The sequence below is a fragment of the Pan troglodytes genome, chromosome 9, assembly GCF_028858775.2.
Source record: "Pan troglodytes isolate AG18354 chromosome 9, NHGRI_mPanTro3-v2.0_pri, whole genome shotgun sequence".
NCBI classification, from domain to species: domain Eukaryota; kingdom Metazoa; phylum Chordata; class Mammalia; order Primates; family Hominidae; genus Pan; species Pan troglodytes.
The window spans coordinates 13226376-13248295 of NC_072407.2; the positions used below are offsets into that span (position 1 = coordinate 13226376).

At 46.3% G+C, this 21920-nt stretch overlaps 1 protein-coding gene and 1 pseudogene across 15 annotated transcripts in view; one reads left to right on the forward strand and one right to left on the reverse strand.

Moving 5' to 3' along the window:
• The window catches only part of SCUBE2 (signal peptide, CUB domain and EGF like domain containing 2), a 92458-nt gene that overhangs the window by 62023 nt on the left and 8515 nt on the right, over window positions 1-21920 (reverse strand). For 4 of the 15 annotated variants that reach the window (XM_054662076.2, XM_016920345.4, XM_016920346.4 and 1 more), the window contains exons 1-2: window positions 9662-9887; window positions 7991-8113 (exon numbers count right to left, since the gene is read on the reverse strand). In XM_054662076.2, the coding sequence (XP_054518051.1) occupies window positions 7991-8113; window positions 9662-9785 (247 nt within the window). In that variant the 5' untranslated portion in view covers window positions 9786-9887. Of the gene's footprint in view, window positions 1-7990; window positions 8114-9661; window positions 9891-20615; window positions 20854-21920 lie in introns of those variants that run through there. The other 11 variants (XM_016920350.4, XM_016920348.4, XM_016920349.4 and 8 more) reach the window with 6 other exon arrangements.
• LOC134807233 (keratin, type II cytoskeletal 8-like) lies at window positions 12608-14255 on the forward strand (annotated as a pseudogene).

Sequence of the window (21920 nt, forward strand, 5' to 3'; positions counted from 1 at the left end):
AAAAATATTATTTTGTACATAACACATGTTGCTTATCCACTCATCTGTCGATGGACACTTGGGTTGCTTCCACCTTTTGGCCACTGTGAATAATGCTATGAGCATGGGCACACGAATATCTCCTCCAGACCCTGCTTCCCACTCTTTTGGGTATATACCCAGAAGTGGAATTGCTGGGTCCTATGGTAATTTTTTTTTAATTTTTTGAGGAACTTCCACACTGTTTTCCATAGTGGCTATACCATTTTAAATTCCCACCAACAGCTGCACAAAGCTTCCAATTTTTCCACATCCTCACAGACATTTATTATTTTCTAGTTTTTTGATAGTAGCCATCCTAATGGATATGAATAGTAGCTCCCATTTGTAGTTTTGATTTGCGTTTCCCTAATCATCAGAGATGTCGAACATCTTTTCATGGGCCTATTGTCCATTTGCATATCATCTTAGCTGAAATGTCTATTCAGATATTTTGCCCACTTTTTAATTGGGTTATTTGATTTTTAATGTTGAACATTAACAGTTCTCTACCTATTCTGGATATTAATCCCTTATAAGATACATGATTTGCAAACATTTTCATCTATTCTGTGAGTTGCCTTTATATTCTGTTGATATTGTCTTTTGATGTTCAAAATTTTTAAATTTTCAGGAAGTCCAATTTGTCTATTTTTTCTTTTGTTGTATGTGGCTTTGGTGTGATATCCAAGAAATTATCTCCTCGGCAGTTTCTTAAAAATTTAAACACAAATACAACATATGACCCAGCAATCCCACTCCTAGGTATATACCCAGAAGAAATGAAAATTTATGTCTATACAAAGACTTTCATGCAAGTGTTCACAGCAATATTATTTATAATAGCCCCAAAGTAGAAACAATCAAAATGCCTATTAACTGATAAATGGGCAAAAAAAATGGTATATTCATACAATGGAATACTATTAAACGATAAAAATGAATGAAATGCTGATATAAGCTACCACATGGACAAACCTCAAAAGCATTTTGCTAAGTGAAAGAATCCAACACAAAAGACCACATATTGTATGATTCCACTTACGTGAAATGTCCAGAAAAGGCAAATATACAGATACAGAAAGTAGATTACTGGTTGCTTGAGGCTGGGACTGGGAATGAGGATTAGCTGTACAAGAACATGGGGAATCTTACTGAGATGAGGAAAATGTTTGTATTATGGTGATGGTTGCACAATTCAGCTGATTTACTAAAAATCACTGACTTGCACAATTAAAATTGGTGAATATTATAGTATGTTAATTACACCTCAGTAAAGTTGTTAAAAAGTTGCAACTTTTCTGAAATCTCAAATTATACATTTATCTGCTTATTAGTGCAAAATAAATATAGAAAGGTAAAACCAGAAACTACAGAGATTGGTGACCCACAGGGCACGGGGAAAGGGTGGAAAGAATGAATACAATTAATTGTATACATACAATTAATACATGTTTAAGGAATAAGGGAAATGCATGGAAGGAGGGGATGGAAGTGAATAAAAGTGGAATACGAAAAGAAACAAATGAACCTAATGTATTATAAACTAATAGTATAACCATACTGAAGAGGATGGGGAAGAAAAATATTGACCTAAATAACACTGTGAAAAACAACATCTTGCTTGGATGCTTTAAGGCTAAAAACAAAATAGCTGTATGCTATACTCTAGTAAATATTGTACTTTAGTTAGTAAATCTGCTTTACTCACAGGGTTATGGACTTATAATTCTGTAAATATCTCTCCTGTGTATTAGGACTGAACAAAGAGGTAAACACATTACAGATAATGAGCGCCAGATTTCTCACTGTTGGAGAAAGTTACGAATAAGCAAAGAGAGAATAGAATGAATCTTTTTTTTTTTTTTTTTGAGATGGAGTCTCACTCTGTCACCCAGGCTGGAGTGCAGTGGCACGATCTTGGCTCACTGCAACCTCCGCCCCCCAGGTTCAAGCGATTCTCCTGCCTCAGCCTCCCGAGTAGCTGGGATTACAGGCATGCTGTAATTTTTGTACTTTTAGTAGAGACGGGGTTTCACTATCTTGGCCAGGCTGGTCTTGAACTCCTGACCTTGTGACCCACCCGCCTCGGCCTCCCAAAGTGCTGGGATTACAGGCGTGAGCCACTGCATCCGGCCTAGAATGAATCTTGTGGTAATGGTTTGGAATCCAAAGTATCAGTGTAACTAATTGTTTTTAATATATATACAGATGAATAAATAAAAGGAATAAATATAGATACGTGTGCATGCGTGGATGAGTATGCGTACATGTATTTCCCAGGTAGGAATGATGACACCCTAGTAGCAATGACAACACCAAGCATCCAGATCTTGGTTTCTATAGACCACTTCCATTAAAAGGAATCAGAGCTCCTTGGAGAAGCGGTTCATTCCAGGCCTAGGGAGGAGAAGCTATAAGATGATTCTAGAGCATGTTGTGGTACCAGAAAGTTAGGAAGTCCTAAAAAATGTGATGTCAAAATGACACAGGAGACAATGTGTGGGGAGCTTCCAATGGCTAAAGCAAACAATTTGAGCCAAAAATAAATACAGATGTAATAAAGTAAATATGCATCAGTACATAGTGGTATAAATTAATAAATAAGTGGGGATGAGGGAGAGATCTTCCTTACAGAAGAATTTCAATTAATACATGTTTAAGGAATTAGAGAAATGCAAAATTACCAGGAGACACACATCACAGTAATAATTATTGCAGGCAAGATCCACAGTTGGATGCTAACATCAGTGGGTGAAGATTTGAGGAGAAACAGGATATTGGCCTCAAAGTATCTCCCCTAAGAAATGTATCTATTGCAAAGGGGAAAAATATATAGTAATTTTGTAGCAGAGAAACCCAGTAAACCCCATCTTGCTCAGGCAATCAAGGTTAACATCATCAAGAATGGGACATGTTAACATCATGTGCCCATGATGTGCTACCCTGAAAAGGATACAACAGCACCTCTGTAGCAGCCTGGCCAAAAACTCATAACCTCAATTTTATCATGAAAAAAAACAAAGACATTCTCTTCTATCAATCATTGTTTTTTGAGACAGCGTCTCATTTTGTCACCCAGGCTGGAGTGCAGTGGTGCCATCATAGCTCACTGCAAACTCCTGGGCTCAAGTGATCCTCCTGCCTCAGCCTCCTGAGTAGCAGGGACTACAGGCACACATCACCACACCAGCAATTTTTTGTTTTGTTTTGTTTTGTTTTAGAGACAGGTATCTCACTATGTTGCCCAGGCTTATCTCACACTCCTGGCCTCATGTAAGCCTCCCTCCTTGGCATCTCAAAGTGTTAGGATTACAAGCATGAGCCACTGCACCTGGCCTCATATCAATTCTTATAATGACATTAAGACAAATGAAGTGAGCAGTACTCATCAGAAGTGTCAATGTCAGGAAAGACTGAGGAACTGTCACAGACTGGAGGAGACAAGAGACACAACTGCTAAATCTAATGTGGGACTTTACTTGGATTCTGGAACAAAAAAAGAATGGTAGGGAAAAATGGTGAAATTTGAATAAAGTTTGTAGTTTACTTAATAGCATTGTGCCAGTGTTGATTTCCTGGTTTTGATAATTGTACTATAGTTATGTAAGTTGTTAACATTAGGGTAAAATGAATGAAGGGCATATATATACGCAGATGAACTCTGCACTATTTTTGCAACTTTTCTGAAATCTAAAATTATGTCCAAATAAAAAGTTTTTTAAAAAGAAAAATATAGGCTGGGTGCGGTGGCTCATGCAACAGCACTTTGGGAGGCCAAGGCAGGCGGATCATGAGGTCAGGAGATAGAGACCATCCTGGCTAACACGGTGAAACCCCGTCTTTGCTAAAAATACAAAAAATTAGCCAGGCGTGCTGGCGGGCACCTGTAGTCCCAGCTACTGGGGAGGCTGAGGAAGGAGAATAACTTGAACCTGGGAGGCGGAGGTTGCAATGAGCCAAGATCACGCCACTGCACTCCAGCCTGGGTGACAAAGCGAGACTGTGTCTCAAAAATAAAAAAATTAAAAAAGAAAAGAAAAGAAAAATATAGCATCTTGTACAAAGGCCAACTTTAGATTCATCCCTGTTAAACTTTATTCAATCTCTTTAGTTTTTTTTTTTTTTTAAAGACAGAGTGTCTTGCTGTGTTGCCCAGGCTGGAGTGCAGTGGCGCAATCACAGCTCACTGCAACCTCCACCTCCTGGGCTCAAGTGATCCTCCCACCTCAGCCTCTGGAGTAGCTAATACTATAGGCACGCACCACTACACCCAGCTAATTATTTTGACCTTTAGTAGAGAGAAGGTCTCACTATGTTGCCCAGGCTGGTCTCAAACCCTTGAGCTCAAGGTATCCTCCTGCCTCAGCCGCCCAAAGTGCTAGGATTACAGGCGTGAGCCAATTCAATTCCTCAAACTGAGAAGTAAGAACCATACAATAAATAAGCAAATAAGCAAAGATCATTTAGAATAAAAGATTATCTAAAGCAACGTCTGAATCACATTATTTTTAAAACCACTTATTCAGGGCTCACACATTTCTCCAACATTTTGGCAGAAGAAAACTTTATGGAAGATAAAATTCTAGTTACTCTGAGTAAACCTGGTCCTCATCCCTGAACTTAAATATGAGTAGTGAAGCTGGCAATAATCACAACCCAAATGATACCATAGGTTGGTCCCAAGAGGCTTAAAAATTAATAGGCCAAGAAATGGATAAAGGAGTTACATCTTTGTATATCTACATCTTTGAATTCTTGCAATCCTCATTTCCTCTCCTTTTCCTTCTTGGGAGAAAATTTCCATTTCTGTATTCCTATACCAAGAAATCCAAACTAAGAGGGACATCCTGGCCGGGCGCAGTGGCTCACGCCTGTAATCCCAGCACTTTGGGAGGCCAAGGTGGGTGGATCATCTGAGGTCAGGAGTTCGAGACCAGCCTGGCCAACATGGTGAAACCCCACCTCTACTAAAAATACAAAAATCAGCCGGGTGTGGTGGTGCACGCCTGTAATTCCAGCTACTAGGGAGGTTGAAGCAGGAGAATTGCTTGAACCTGGGAGGTGGAGGTTGCAGTGAGCCAAGATTGCACCACTGCATTCCAGCCTGGGTGACAGAGCAAGACTCTATCTCAAAAAAAAAAAAGAGGGACATCCTTACTTACTAGTATTGTAAATACTACAAATATGCAAAAGATCAAATTCTTCTAGGGTTTGAGTTCAAAATGACAGTACAAAGGATGTATGCTCACTGTTAACAATGACTATCTGTGGATAAATGGATGGGAAGCTCTTTAATTTTTTATTTTACACATTTTGTATTATTTGACTTTTTATAACAATCACATATCATTTTAAAATAAATTTATATATATATATGGCACAATGCCAATCATTAGTTATTTTAAACTAAATAATAGACTTTTAACAATTCAACTATAAACTGTTAGCAATTCAATTTCATTTGAAATATATCAAACTCAAAAGCCAAGAGTAAGGAAACTCTTGCCAATTGTCATTTAACATCATTTACTAAAAGTGTACTTTATCTAAATAAAGTCAGTGGAATGGTTTTGTGCCACCAGAGAGCACACAGCAACTGGAGGACGTGAGTTATCCACATAGTAAAGAAGTGAACATTTGTTTCCAAAGCAGGGTACCAACATGTGTGAATTCCAGTACAGCAAATAGAATATTTAATACCGGAAGTGTGTGGTATGGAGGAATCAGCAGATAAATGTTTTGGGGAGAGATAGCTTTTTGGCCTCCCATGACATGGCAGGGGGAGCGGGGAAGAGAGAGAGAAAGAGAGAGAGCGCGAGCTACTTCATGGATGGATCACCAACCCCACTTGCTATGCACCTGACCAGGACCACACCTTCTCCAGTGGGAGCGGTGGGAGCCTCACTCCTCGTGCACAAAGGGGAGCTCCCTGAATGATTTCCCAAGGGGTGTCACCAGATCCAAACTTGCCCGTCATAATCCCATCTGTTATTCATATTTGCTATCTATATTTTCTTTTGGTCTTCCCTTCCTTTGTAACAAAGTTCATTGTAAAGATCCCATTTCTTGTCTCAGCTATGCTAAGACAAGGAGATGGGTGGATAGGGAGGATCAGGTCATTGCTACAACACTGCAAAAACATCTGACAGTCACTTACCTACTTGGTCATCTGTATATTCTGCATCTAGATATTTCATTTGTGGGTTTGTCTGTTTGTTGGAAAAGACTTTGTGTCAAGGTGCTAGTAGACTGAGCCCATCTTACACAATCACTTATTTAAAAATAAGGATGTCTATTCAGTGTCTACCATGTACCAGGCACTGCTGAGCATTATATACTGTTCCAATATTTAGAATCTTTATTACTCAGAGGCCACAGTATGAAACAGATTGGTTTGAAACATCAGGGTCTGAACACTAGGCCATTAAATGGCACCAGAATAGACACTCATTAAAAGTTTTCCTCCTCTGGGTGGGCATAGTGGCTCATGCCTGTAATCCCAACACTTTGGGAGGCCGAGGCCAGTGGATCACCTGAGGTCAGGAGTTTGAGACCAGCCTGGCCAACATGGTGAAACCCCGTCTGTCCTAAAAATACAAAAATTAGCTGGACATGGTGGCAGGCACCTGTAATCCCAGCTACTTGGGAGGCTGAGGCAGGAGAATCGCTTGGTCTCACACTCCTGGCCGGGGACGAGGAGGCTTCAGTGAGCTGAGATCGCGCCATTGCACTCCAGCCTGGGCAACAAGAGCAAAGCTCTGTCTCAAAAAAGTTTTCCTCCTCATCTAAAGAAGTTAATATGTTTTTCGAAGTGGAAAGAGACTTGGAAGGACTTTCTTACTCATTGTGTAGCTTTAGATCCTGCAAGTATTCAGAAGATCAATTCCCATGGGAGTTAAGCCCAAGTTCTAAAGAGTTTAAAACCTCTCGAAGAGGAAGGGGCCACCAACATACTTGTCAAGGTTGGGTCCAGGAGCAAGGAGGGATACTCAGAGATGAGTTCAGTGCTCCTCATCTAATTTCTTCCTGCAAGGGATGACTATAGACAGTGGGATTTCTCACTCATCCAAAGAAGGACAGCAGCAGGCTGAGTAAATATGAGAAACGTGGGGCTGGGGACAGAGCTAGGGGTGGAGACCTGACTTTCTTTCACTTGCAGGCAACTTGTGTGATCATGGGCACAACTCCTCTGGCCCTCAGTGTCCCCATCTGTGAAATGAGTAATAGGATTGGCCCAGAGCTACCTGAATAGCCCAGTCAGCTCCAATGTGTCATGATTTCCATCTCCAGAACAGTCTCGAGTGTCCAGTCTCTGGCCAGTTCTGAACTTCACAGTTCATGACTCTAGTCCAGATTATAAAATGGCAGAGTCCAAACCACAGGTTCTCAGACCTGCAGCTCTATGGGCTAAAATGCCCCTCTGCACACATCTCACCAGAGTGAAACTGTAACTCCAAACGAGGAAGGTCCTTGGTGTACTCTGAAGCTTGGCACGTCACAATGCCAAACATTGTGGCCAAAGCCATAAACAGGATGGAGCCTCCTGAGCTGGTAGGGGAGGGCAGGACTCTCTAGCACTCAGACTTCAGGGCAAAGGTACAAACCGCCCCAGGGAGGTGCAGGATCAGCCCTGCTCTGGCAGGCATGGTTCTCCTGATCAGCATGGATGTTTACTTTCTGCCCCAAAACTGAGTGGGACCCAAAGATACTAACACATCTCTTTTCTTTTCCAGAAGCTAGACAAAAGGACATTTCAGAGCCAGATAAAACTGTGTGAGCAGCTCTGGGGAAGACCTAATGTTTCCAGTCCAAGATCTGAAATATATTTCAGAGAGCAGGTGATGTGATTCAGGGGCTGGGGGAAAGGGAGAGGAGGGGCAGCACTTTTACCAACATAAGTGGCCACTGCAAGATCTAAGGAGGTAGGAGCTTCCCTACAGTCCCCCCAGATGGTCCCCAAGGCACTTACCCTCACACTGCCTGCCTTCCCCTTGGTAGCCAGGCTTGCAGGAGCACTTGTAGGAGGTGGGTGTGTTCTGACACAGGGCGTCGGCATGGCAGTCATCTAGCCCTTGGGCACACTCATCTACATCTGCAAAAGAGCACAGCTGACACCTGGTACAGGCTCCCAGGCCATGTGTGATCTGGCCTCGGCCCTGTCTGGCATCATCCCCACCAGCCCACCCCGCTTCACTCCTCACAAGCTACAGCTGCTTGGGATCCCTGGGATAAACCAAACTGTTTCTGGGTCCCTGTTTCCAGGAACAGCCTGGGCGCTCTATGTGAAATTACCCCCACCATCACCTACTGGCCTTCAGGACTTAGCTCAAATCCACCTCCTCCAGGAAGCCTGCCATGACCCCCATTGTAGCTGCCCTCACCAAGTGCTCGCATATGTATGGCTTTGCATGCACACATCAGGCAGGGTTGTCACTGTTTTCCTTCCTCTCTCTCCACTAGACAATGTCTTGACAACAGACTGCGTCTGTGTCCCTTATGCCAAGCCAGCGCAGTACCTGGCATATGAGTAGGCAATAGTACCTACATGCCCGCTAAAGGAGGAAAGGACCAAACGGACAGAAAAGCTCTGAACACCAAGCAGCTGTCTGTCAGCTTTCTCGGAGCTTAGAGCAAGCTTGTCCAACACAGCCCGTGGGCTACGTGCAGCCCAGGACAGCTCTGAATGCGGCCCAATGCAAATTCATAAACTTTCTTAAAACATTATGAGATTTTTTTTTTTTTTTTTGCTCATCAGCTATCGTTTGTGTTAGTATATTTTATGTGTGGCCCAATTCTTCTTCTTCCATTGTGGCCCAGGTAAGCCAAAAGATTGCACCCCGCTGGTTTAGAGTATTTATGGGAAGTCTGCCCCGGGATCGAAGCAGATGTCATCCAGGGCTCTCAGATGCTGCGAAGCGGGGATGGTGTCCCCATGGCCGGCCCCCTGCACTCCCACCCCTGCCCATCCTCTCAACCTGGAAACCCGCCTTGGCAGAAGTATTTCCTGGGTTGACACTACTCCAGGATATTAATTAAAAACAAAAGCATTTTGAAAGTATTGCAAGTCCAGTAAGCACAGCACGTCCAGAGTCCTCTCTGGAAACCAAAGTTCTCTGCTGAAAACCTAGGCTTGTTGCTGCTTCAGGGTAATTCCCAGATCGGAACAGGCGCTGTTCCGCTGACAGAAAAGTCTCTGGAGCCCACCCCGAAGCCATCAGCAGAACTTGCCGGCCCCCAAAGAAAGAAACGGCAAAGCTGCCACCGCCTCGCGGATGTGCCCGGCCCGGCCCTCAGTTTCCCCGCCTACGCTGAGGCGCGGGACCCCAAGGCCAGGGTCAGCACCCTCCTGCCCGCTCGCCGGCGACGGTCTGACTAGCAGGCGCTCTGGAGGCACCCGGACCGGGGCGGGAACTGTCAGCAGCTCCGGGTCCGAGGCCGGGCCGAAGGACTCAGGGCCCCAGCGGTCGTGGCGCCTTGGCCCGGCCGGCGGGTGAGGTCCCGGGGGGAGCAGAGGCCCCCGCGGAGCTGCAGCCGCCAGCCCCGAGCCCCGCGCGCCCGGCTCTGGACTCCGCCGGGGACCTAAACACTCTTCCTGGCCCTGCCTGCTGTGCCAGGTGCGCCCCCGCGGCCGGACACTCACCCTCCTGCGGCCCCGCGGCACGGCCCCGACCCGGCGGGACGGCCCCCGCCAGCAGCAGCGGTGGCAGCAGCAGCAGCAGCACCGCCCAGGCCGCCCCGGGACGGTTGCGGCCCGCGACCCCCATGGATGGCTCAGCGGTTGCGGGCAGAGGCGGCGGAGTGCGGGCGGTGGCGGCGGCGGCGCGCGGAGGTGTGTGCGGACGCCCTGCCCGCTGCCGCTGCCACCCCCGGCCCGGCCCCGCCCGCCCCCCGAGCCCCGGCCTCATTTTCACACGGTCCCTCCCGGGCCGGGGCGGGAGGCGCAGGCGGGAGCAGTGCCGCCCCGCCCGGCCTCCTCCCGTCCCCTCCCCGGCCTCTGGTGGAGGGGGCGCGGCCGCGGTGGCCCGAGCGCGGCTGTCAGCCTGGCGGGGCGGCAGCACCGTGCCTCGCGCCCCGCGCAGCCCTGGCACCCAGCCCGCTGCCCCCCGCATCCCCGCTCCGCTCCAACGCTCGGAGCCCTCGGTGCCGCGCCTGTTCCAGTGTGCTACAACTCGACCCAGGCCCTCTTGTGAGGACAAACAGCCCTTCTAGATTGAAATATTCGGGGTCAGGGCGCCCAGAAAGTGTTCCGTATAGTCCCCAAACCCCAAAGCCATCTTGGGGCTTTCCACGTGGGAGGTGGGAGGTGGGAGTGGAAGGAATTGGGGGTGACTTCCAATTCGGGAAAACAGCTGTTTGAATGGAGAAGGTGACCCTGGCTTCTCTGCCCACCCCAGCACACCCTCTGCACCCTTCTCCACACTGCCCACCCCAGGCCCTCTGGGATCCTCCATCCCACAGCCCTGAGGGCACTGGTCCACTTGTCCCACTGTGGGGCACGCTGGGCCTAGAATCCCTGCAAGCTACTTATGTATATCTCAGGGCAGCCTAAGGGGAAGGGGGCTAGAGGTGAAAGGTGAGCCACCAGAGACAACAGACAGCAGCCCCGACTTTGCCGGAGTACAGGTGGCATTTATGATCACCTGAACTCATAAACATCAGGTCTGGCTAGCTTCAAACACAGGCAGTGCCTAGCACCTAGCCCTCCATGAAAGACAGTCCTTGCAAGGGAACAGGTACACAGGGCCTTCCCATATCACACTTGACACGGATGGCTGGAGCCCAGTACACCCACCATCACTCCAGGAACAAATATAGTAACAATTTCCAGACGCAACCAAACATCACACTTAGGGATAGTAATGTTCTTCACTGAGCTTCTCCGTATTTATTCAATTTTCTCCTGCGAATATATACATACACATATGTATATATGCAGGCACACGCACGCGCGCACACACACACACCATTCCTTTGGAGATCAGAAAAAAAATAGATGTCACCAAAAAATCCCCACCTAGCTTATGCACAAAAACTCTTATGTCTTCTTGGGGCCTATCCACAGCCCAGAGCTCCCAGCCTCTGCACCCTCAGTACCCATTGTCTGCCACCCCAGCCCCCGAACATGCCCACGGGGGCCTGCCTCTTTGGGCTGTGGCTAGTACAGCTGCTTGATGGAGCTATCTGAGAAAATAACTTTTCTGTAGTTGTTTTTCTTTTGACCCTTTCAGTGAAGGCAGGCAGGTTGCATCCCTCTTTCTGTCTGTGCCTCCCTCCCACTCCCTTTTGTTTGGTGCTGAGAGAGACACTCAGCTATTTCTGGTCATAAGGGTGGTTTTTACACATCTGTAAATCTTCAGTTAGTGAAATGTTCTCTCCACCTTTGTCTTTGTGTCCTTAATGGTAGCCATAAATTACTGCCTTCTTTTCTCTCCGCTGCATCAGGCTTCATTGCTTTTGAAATGATCAAAGTTATTTCTTTTAAAATCCAACTAGAAACTGCCCATTGTGTGGCACAGACCTCTTTAGCTCCAGTTAAAGCATATACATAAAGCTGCCCATTAAACTCTAGGGGGAGCCTCCTGCAGTGCCCTTGTGCCTGGCAAAGAAATCACACATGTGCTATTCTTCCCCTTTACCTTTCCCTAACTTGATCTTTCAGTAAGGACATAAATTAATAATGATAAGAATCAGCGCCTTTTTGCCTAAGACTGTCAGCTTTTGTCATGTTTCCCAGAAAAGTCCACCACTGGCACAGATCTCAAAAAATGTTCTGTATCCTATTTTGTTTGCGCTGACATCCTTACAAACGTGCTTTCAGCTGTTGGCTCCCAGATTCCTGGGCAACCTTTTTGACACTTGAGATTAAAGTCAATATGGCTTACAACCGGGAATTTCCACAGGGCGAAGGCTCCAGGGGAAAACTGTGTCCAAATGTCAGTGTTTTTGGTGTCAGGAGGAACTTGGTTGGCTCTACTCTGGCTGCAGGCTGCCCTCTATTGTGCAGCTGAGGTCCCCACAAACTTCTCAGAAAGGCCTCAGACACCGTCCCTGGACTGAGGCTAAAGCTCCCTCTTCCTCTCCCTGTCTCCTCTCCACAGGCTGAGAGGCCATGAACCAGGCCTCAGGGGTGCGAAGAGGCAGTCCAGCCAGCCCAGTCACACTGGTGTGGGCCTTTGAGGAGGCTGAAGAAAGCCTGGTAGTGGCCGGCCATGCGTGCCCCTGAACTACACATAGGTAGGTGCCACTCTGCACTCATGGGTGCCCACCTTTCTTGACTCCCCCCCACCCCCAGCAGCCTCGGACATGTGGACTACTTCTCCCTGGTGGAAACTCTCCTTACCCTTGGTTGTCATCGTGGCAAACTCCTGGTTTTCCTCCTACCTCTCAGGAAATGCCTTCTCCACCATCTTCTAGGAGTCCTCTTTCTATACCCTGTCTCTGGATGGTTCACTCATTCCCTTGATTCCATAATGTCAATCTCCAGCCTGGATTCATCCCCTTGGTTCAATCCCATGTATCCAGCTGCCTACTAGATACCACCTTGATCTTCCCTAGATCCCTCTGATTCAACATGTTCAAAACGAAGCTCATGACCTAGAAGAAGCTTCTCTGCTTTCTCGAATCTCTGCCTGGTTCAGCCCAGCCACCCCTCCACTACTGCCTCCACCATGTCCATCAGGGTGACCCAGAAGTCCTACAGGGTGTCCACCTCTGGCCCCTAGGCCTTAAGCAGCCGCTCCTACACAAGCGGGCCTGGTGCCCATATCAGCTCCTGTTGCTTCTCTCGAGTGGGCGGCAGCAGCAGCTTCCGGGGTGGCCTGGGCACCCGCATGGGTCTGGGTGGAGGCTGTGGTGGGGCCAGTGGTATGGGGGTCATCACAGCCATCATGGTCAGCCAGAACCTGCTGAGCCCCCTTAAGCTGGAGGTGAACCCCAACATCCAGGCTGTGTGCGCCCAGGAGAAGGAGCAGATCAAGACCCTCTACAACAAGTTTGCCTCCTTCATCGAGAAGGTGCGGTTCCTGGAGCAGCAGAACAAGATGCTGGGGACCAAGTGGAGCCTCCTGCAGCAGCAGAAGACAGCTCAGAGCGACATGGACAGCATGTTCGAGAGCCACATCAACAAACTTCGGCGGTAGCTGGACACTCTGGGCCAGGAGAAGCTGAAGCTTGGCAACATGCAGAGGCTGGTGGAGGACTCCAAGAACAAGTATGAGGATGAGATCAATAAGCGTACAGAGATGGAGAATGAATTTGTCCTCATCAAGAAGGATGTGGATGAAGCTAACATGAACAAGGTAGAGCTGGAGTCTCTCCTGGAAGGGCTGACTGACGAGATCAACTTCCTCAGGCAGCTGTATGAAGAGGAAATCTGGGAGCTGCAGTCCCAGATCTCGGACACATCTGTGGTGCTGTCCATGGACAGCAGCCGCTCCCTGGACATGGACAGCATCATCCCTGAGGTCAAGGCGCAGTACAAGGAGATCGCCAATGGCAGCTGGGCTGAGGCTGAGGGCATGCATCAGATCAAGTATGAGGAGCTGCAGACACTGCCTGGGAAGCATAGGAATGACGTGCGTTATGCAAAGATGGAGATCTCTGAGATTAACAGGAACATCAGCCGGCTCCAGGCTCAGACTGAGGGCCTCAAAGGCCAGAGGGTTTCCCTGGAGGCTGCCATCGCAGATGCTGAGCAGTATGGGGAGCTGGCTGTTAAGGATGCCAACACGAAGCTGTCGAGCTGGAGGCCGCCCTGCAGCGGGCCAAGCAAGACATGGTGCAGCAGCTGTGCCATGGAGCACCAGGAGCTGATGAACGTCAAGCTGGCCCTGGACATCAAGATCGCCACCTACAGGAAGCTGCTGGAGAGCGAGGAGAGCTAGCTGGGGTCTGGGATACAGAACATGAGTGTCCATCTGAAGACCACCAGTGGCTACTCAGGTGGGCTGAGCTCGGCCCACGGGCACCTCACAAGCCCTCTACAACAGGCCTTAGCTACAGCCTGGGCTCCAGCTTTGGCACTGGTGGAGGCTCCAGCTCCTTCAGCCGCGCCAGCTCCTCCAGGTCCATGGTTGTGAAGAAGGTGGAAACGCGAGATGGCAAGCTAGTGTCCAAGTCCTCTGATGTCCTGCCCAAGTGAATGGCCATGGCAGCCCCTACCAGCCTGCCCCTCCTGCGGCTGCCCCAGGGCCTGTGGAGGAAGCTGCTGTGCAGTGGAGCACAGGAACAGGACACTCACCTGAGGCTCAGCCCTAGCCCTCAGCCCACCTGCTGGGGCAGTTTACTGCCTGGGGCACCCCCATTGGCCATGCTTCCAGCTACAAAACAATTCAATTGTTGCTTTTTTTTTTTTTTTTTTTTTTTCAAAATAAAATCTCAGCTAGCTCTGCCAACTGTCCAAAACAAACAAACAAACAAATGGAGCTCATCTTCCTCAAACCTGCTCCTTCTCAAGTGCTCTCTCCTTTAGAAAAGGGCACCACCATTCTGTTAACACCAAGTCAGAGGTTTGGCGGTCATCTGGGACTCCATTATCTCCCTCCCCACCACATCCGAACAATCAAGAAAATTCTACCTTCTTATTATCTCTTAAAACCATTCTCTTCCTCTGTGCCCATTGCCTGAGCTCAGGGGTTCGCCATCCCTCATCACCCCTGGGGGCTGTGTATCTATCCCTTTCCTCCTTCCTAACAGATACTCACTCCTCCTGCAGACAGCCCGTGTCCCTAGGAAGGAAGCTGCCCCATCTCTAACTTCAGGCTCTGGAGTTGACTTAAGACAATTGATATCATTCATTCCATTCCCCCTGCAACAGTCATTGGTTCAGGGATGAGCACGTGACGGCTTTCCAATCGGAGCAAATCTCAGGCCCTTTGTTTGAAAGGCTGGAATGGAAAGGCTCTCTTTTCCTCTTTGGGATGTGGCTGTGGTAAATGAGAAACTGTGGCAGCCATCTTAATACCTCCTTCCCTTGCCCAAAAGAGGGTAAGTCCAGAGAAACCCTGAGAAGCCAACCAGGAGACACTCTGGTTGCACCTAGTCTGCGATTTCTTACAGGTCTCTCTGTCTAGAATCTCATCCCAATTCAGTACATTCAACACAGTGGCTGCCAGAGTTAAAAGTAAGTTTCATCATATCACTCCCAGTCTTCCTCAGGCTAACATCCAAGCTCCCTTGGTACAATCACTCTGGAGAACTGCCGGGCAGTATACACTAATATGGATCATGCATGCCCACTTCTCAGAATATACCCAAGAGAAATGAGTGTACATGTTCACCAAATTCATATACAAGAACATTCATAACGGCTGTATTTACACTAGCCCCAAACTGGAAATCACCCACATGTCCATCAACTAGATAATGAACAAATTGTGGGATATTTGTTCAATGGAATACTACACCAAGCAACAAAATGAACAAACTCTGATACAGGCAACCACACAGAGGCATCTTATGAACATTAGGCCTAGTTAAAGAAGCCAGGTTAAAAAGGGTGCAAGTAGTATCATTCTGAGAGACAGGACTAGCTGGATTTCCTAGGCCGACTAAGAATTCCTAAGCCTACCTGGGGAAGGTGACCACACCCACGTCTAAACACAGGGCTGGTAACTCAGCTCGCACCCAACCAATCAGGAAGTAAAGAGGGCTCACTAAAATACAAATTAGGCCAAAAGCAGGAGGTAAAGAAATAGTCAAATCATATATTGCCTGAGAGCACAGGGGGAGGGACAATGATCGGGATATAAACCCAGGCATCCCGGCAGGGAGCGGCAACCCCCTTTGGGTCCCTTCCCATTGTATGGGAGCTCTGTTTTCACTCCATTAAATCTTGCAACTGCACACTCTTCTGGTCCGTGTTTGTTATGGCTCGAGCTGAGCTTTCGCTCGCAGTCCACCACTGCTGTTTGCCACCGTCGCAGACCCGCCGCTGACTTCCACCCCTCCAGATCCGGCAGGGTGTTCACTGCACTCCTGATCCAGCGAGGCGCCCACTGCCACTCCCTATCGGGCTAAAGGCACGCCATTGTTCCTGCATGACTAAGGGCCCAGGATTTGTCCTAATCGAGCTGAACACTAGTTGCTGGTTCCACGGTTCTCTTCTATGACCCACGGCTTCTAACAGAGCTATAACACTCACCTCATGGCCCAAGGTTCCATTCCTTGGAATCCGTGAGGCCAAGAACCCCAGGTCAGAGAACAAAAGGCTTGCTACCATTTTGGGAGCAGCCCGCCCCATCTTGGGAGCTCTAAGAACAAAGACCCGCCCATAACAATTCTATTCACTTCTATGATGTTCTGCTGGGTGTGGTGGCTCACACCTGTAATCCCAGTACTTTGGGAGGCCAGGGTGGGTGGATCACTTGAGCTCAGGAATTCAAGACAAGCCTGAGCAACACAGGGAGACCTCATCTCTACCAAAGAGTTTTTAAAAATCAGCCAGGGGCCGGGCAGTGTGGCTCAAACCTGTAATCCCAGCACTTTGGGAGACTGAGGTGGGCTGATCACCTGAGGTAAGGAGTTCGAGACCAGTCTGGTCTACATGGTGAAACCCCGTCTCTACTAAAAATACACAAAAAATTAGCCAGGCATGGTGGCATGAGCATGTAGTCCCAGCTACTTGGGAGGCTGAGGCAGAAGGATAGCTTGAACCCAGGAAGCAGAGGTTGCAGTGGGCTGAGATTGCACCACTGCACTCCTGTCATGGCAACAGAACGAGACCTCGTCTCCAAAAATAAAAAATAAAAAATCAGCCAGGTTTGCTGATGCATGCCTGTAATCTTAGCTACTCCAGAGGCTGAGGTGGGAGGATCACTTGAGCCCAGGAGGCAGAGGTTGCAGTGAGCTGAGATTGCATCACTGCACTCCAGCCTGGACAACAGAGCAAGACCCTGTCTCAAAGAAAGAGAAAAAAAAACAGAACAGGCAGAACTAATTAATAGTGACAGAAGCCAGAATTACTACTACTGTTCCCTCCAGGGATGTATATTGACATTTTGTTTATCTGGGAAGGAATGTGAAGGAACATTCTGGAGTGCTGGAAATGTTCTAGATCTTGATCTGCATGGTGATTTTATGGGTTTATACATATGTGCAAATCTGCTGGAATGTTGGCTTAAGCTTAATGCACTTCATGCTCTTGACTGTATGTATGTTTTACATCAGTAAGTTGAAGCAAGTACTGCCTAGCTCAAGACCTTTATGATCTGATCCCATTCTATCTTTCCAGCCTTCTCTCCTACCACTCCTTTACCCGCAGACTACGCTCCACTGACATCAAACTTCACATACTAGTAGTTTGTCATTTTTCTTATACATATCTTCTTTTGCTGACACTGTTCCCTCTGCCTGAAAGACATGAGGAAGTGGGTCTCAACAAATATTTGAAAAAACAAAATGCAACAACATCTAGATTAATAAATATCACTATACTCCAAGGAAAAACACATTTGCTGAGATGTCCTCCCAAAAAGCAATGAGGCATGCATGAAAAAATTTGAGTTGGCTGGGCACAATGGCTCACGCCTGTAATCCCGGCACTTTGGGAGGCCGAGGCAGGTGAATCACAATGTCAGGAGTTCAAGACCAGCCTGGCCAACATGGTGAAACCCTGTCTCTACTAAAAATACAATAATAATAATAATAATAATAATAATTAGCGGGCTAAGTGGTGGGTGCTTGTAGTCCCAGCTGCTTGGGAGGCTGGGGCAGGAGAATTGCTTGAACTCGGGAGGCGGAGGTTGCAGTGAGCCAAGATCGCTCCACTGCACTCCAGCCCAGGCGACAGAGTGAGACTCCATCTCAAACAAACAAACAAACAAACAAAAAAATTGAGTCTTCAGATTAGCAGGCACTGAGAACTAATAAATAAAGGAAAACTATCTGCTCTTGCACACACATTAATTTCTCCCCATGAATGGCTTCCTTATCTTCTGGAAAAACCTTTTCAATATGTCTGAGCTGGCTATGAGGTAGTAAATCTTTCTGGTTGCTTACCCGTCCCCATCTGTTCTTTCCCTCCTTCCTAACAGACACTCACCCCTCTCGCAGGCAGCCTGTGTCCCTAGGAGGGAAGCTGTCCCATCTCTAACTGCAGGCTCTGGAGTTGGCTTAAGACAATAATGCCTATTATTCCAACAGTCATTGGTTCAAGGATAAGCACGTGATGGCTTTCCAATCAGAGTGAATCTCAGGCCCTTTGCTTCAAAGGCTGGAATAGAGAGACTTTTCCTTTTTGGGATGTGGTTGTGGTGAATGAGAAACTGTGGCAGCCGTCTTGACACCTCCTTCCCCTCCCCAAAAGAGGTTAAGTCCAGAGAAAACCTGAGAAGCCAACCAGGAAACACTCCCTACCTCAGGACCTCCAGTTATATGTGCCAATATGCTTCCTTATTGTTTGTACTGGTGGGTTTATTTTGATTTTTAAAATTGTGGTAAAACATACATAACATAAAATTTACTGTTTTAACCATTTTTAACTGCACAGCTTATTAGCATTAAATACAGTCACATTGCTTTGTAACCATCACGGCCATCCATTTCCAGAACTTTTTTTTTTTTTTTTCTGAGACTGAGTCTTGCTCTGTCACCCAGGCTGGAGTGCAGTGGCGAGATCTCGGCTCACTGCAAGCTCCGCCTCCTAGGTTCAAGCCATGTTCCTACCTCAGCCTCCGAGTAGCTGGGATTACAGGCGCCTGCCACCATGCCCAGCTATTTTTTTTTTCTTTTTTTGGTATTTTCAGTAGAGACAGGGTTTTGCTATTTTGGCCAGGCTAGTTTCGAACTCAGATGATCCTCTCACCTTGGCCTCCCGAAGTGCTGGGATTACAGACGTGAGCCACCGCGCCCAGCCATCCCCAGAACTTCCTTCATCCTGCAAAACTGAAACTCTACCTATTAAACAATAACTCCCCATCCCACTCCACCTGACAACCACCATGCTACTTTCTGTTCCTATGAATTTGACTACTTTAAGTATTTCATATGAGTGCAATAACAAAGTATTCACGATTGGCTTACTTAACTTGGCATAATGGCTTCAAGGTTCTCCTGTGTTGCGCATGTGTCAGAATATCATTCCTTTCTAAGGCTAAATAAGATTTGATTGCATGTATGTATCACATTTTGTTCATCCATTCATCTGTCCACAGACACTTGGGTTGCTTCTCCCTTTGGGCTATTGTAAATAATGCTGCTATGAATATGGGTGTGCAAATATCTGTCCATGTCCCTGCTTTCAATTTTTTTTTTCAGTATATAATGAATTGCTGGATCAGATGGTAATTCTTTTTAATTTTGGGGAGAACTACCATAACGTTTACCTTACCAACTACACCATTTCATATTCCCACCAGCAGGGCATAAGGATTCCAATTTCTCCGCATCCTCACCAACACTTGTAATTTCCCAGTTTTCCAATAATAGCCATCCTAACAGACATGAAGTGGTATTTCATTGTGAGTTTTTTGCATTGAGTTTCCTATTGTTTTAGCCAAAAAAGTATTCCTATTTAGTTCTATATACGCCTCCATTAGGCAATCCTTTCCATAAGGTGGGAGAAAGGTAATTTTGTAGGGTTGAATCCTCTCGGGGGCTGAAATAATAAATTATTATTTTAGTCACAAAAGTTGATGCAATCTTGGCACGCATGCCAGGACCCTCTATTTCTTCAATGTTTCTAAAACTGCACCCACATTCTTTTTTGCTTACAGAAGTTTAAAAATCTTTCCAATAAATATTTACTTAAAATGATAATAGTTAACATTTGAATGAATACTAAATATCAGATACTATTCTAAATACTTCACATGTATTTATCTAGTCTTCCTAAAAACTCTGCGAAATAGAACCATCACACTCTGTATTTTACAGATATGGACAGTGAAGGGAAGAGAGGTTAGGTAATTTGTTAGTAAGTGGCAGACCAGGACTCAATGCCAAGAAGCCTGGCTTCCGATCCCCCTGCCTAACCAATGCGCTCTACAGCCCATCGTGTGCCAGGCATTGTGCTAGGCCCTATGGGAGACACAAAGATTAGAGGCAAACTCTGCCCTCTCAGAGCTTACAGTCCAGCAAAAAAGGTGAGACATAATGGGTGTTCATCTTCCACACCTCTTCCAAAATATGAATATGACAGTGTCGGTTTAAAACTCCTTAAACCCTTCACCTACATTACCTGTACCGTAGACCAACCTAAGGGGCAGGAGCAGCTGCATAATTTGCAGGGCCCCGTGCAAAATTAAAATGCAAGGTGTCTTAACCAAAATGCAGGGGGAAGATGCTATTAAGAGCACTAAAAATAGTTTTTTCTTTTAAAAACATTACTTGTAAAACATAATAGGGGTAACACGAGTAAAAACATAAATTTACAAACTGCAAAAAGGTAGTATTTTGGTGTCATAATGTTATGCAATACAACAAATAAAAATGCTCCATTAGGCCAAGAGGAGTGGCTCACACCTGTAATCCCAGCACTTTGGGAGGCCAAGGCAGGAGGATAGTTGAGCCCTGGAGTTTGAGACCAGCCTGGGCAATACAGTGAGACCTTGTCTCTCCAAAAGATAAAAAAATTAACTGGGTGTGGTGGTACCCACCTGTAGTCCTAGCTACTTGGAAGGCTGAGGCAGGAGGATCGCTTGAGCCAGGGAAATCGAGGTAACAGTGAGCTATGATTGCACCACTGCATTCCAGCCTGGGGGACAGAGCAAGAGCTTGTCTCGAAAAAAAAAATTGCTCCATTCATGTGGGATCTTGGTTCATCATAAGATTTTTCTGGCTCATTTTTCCACAAAATCATTTCCACAAATCATTTTCTGCAAAAATCAAAGAGGTCGTCAAAATGTATACTTTTAGGATCTTCATTTTCAGTCAGTATAATTGAAGGTATATCAGTTGTTCTTGGCAAATTAAAGGTGACAATTTTTTATAATTTTTAATTTTCAGAAGGATCTTGCTAGGGATGTGATTTCTAGCAGATCTCTTATTGGATCTACCTGTTACTGGATCTGTTTCAGTACATCTAGAACTGATCATTCTTGTGCAATTATTTTTCTAAAAAGATTTAACTTTTCATACAAGTCATTTTTGTGTAAACCTGAATTTAATTTTAATGTACACTTACACAATGTCATTTTAATGTTTTCTTTGACATTTCTTGTAACGTGGAGGTTAAATAAGAAGCTGAAAGTGGTTTCATGATTTGTATGTAATTCAGAAGTCCTGTTTATGTATAATATTTCTGTATCTTCAATGACAAGGAAAAATTTATTTTAAAATTGTCTTCCTTGTTAATAATTGCTTAATCTGAAACTTCCTACGAAAATAGGGCTCTTTTCAATCTAATGCAATGATTTTTATATTCGGTTTCTGTCTCTAAGCCTGCAGATATTTGCTTTGTTATGTTGCAGCAGTTTTAAAAATCAGAGGCTGGGCATGGTAGCTCGCGCCTGTAATCCCAACACTTTGGGAAGCCAAGGCAAGAGAATCACTTGAGCCCAAGAGTTTGAGACTAACTTGGGTAACACAGCAAGACCTCTGTCTCTACAGAATAAAAACATTAGCTGGGTACAGTAGTGCATGCCTGCAGTCTCAGCTACTTGGGAGACCAAGGCGGGAGGATAGCTTGAGCCACTGCACTCCAGCCTTGGTGACAGAGGGAGACCTTGTCTCTAAAAAAAATAAAATAAATAAAAACCAGAGATTCTAAACTCTTCAAAAAATTCTGAAACATGCTGCTATGCTTTATTGCAATATCCTTGTGTTTGCTTTTATTTTGTAATAATTTACCGACTAAGTTTACTGCGTGAGTACTAGCAATTCCTGTTCCAGTGCTCAGGCCAGAGAGTTAATATTTGTGTAGCTATCAAAGGAACACAGTCTGGGAGTGAACAGGCAAGCAG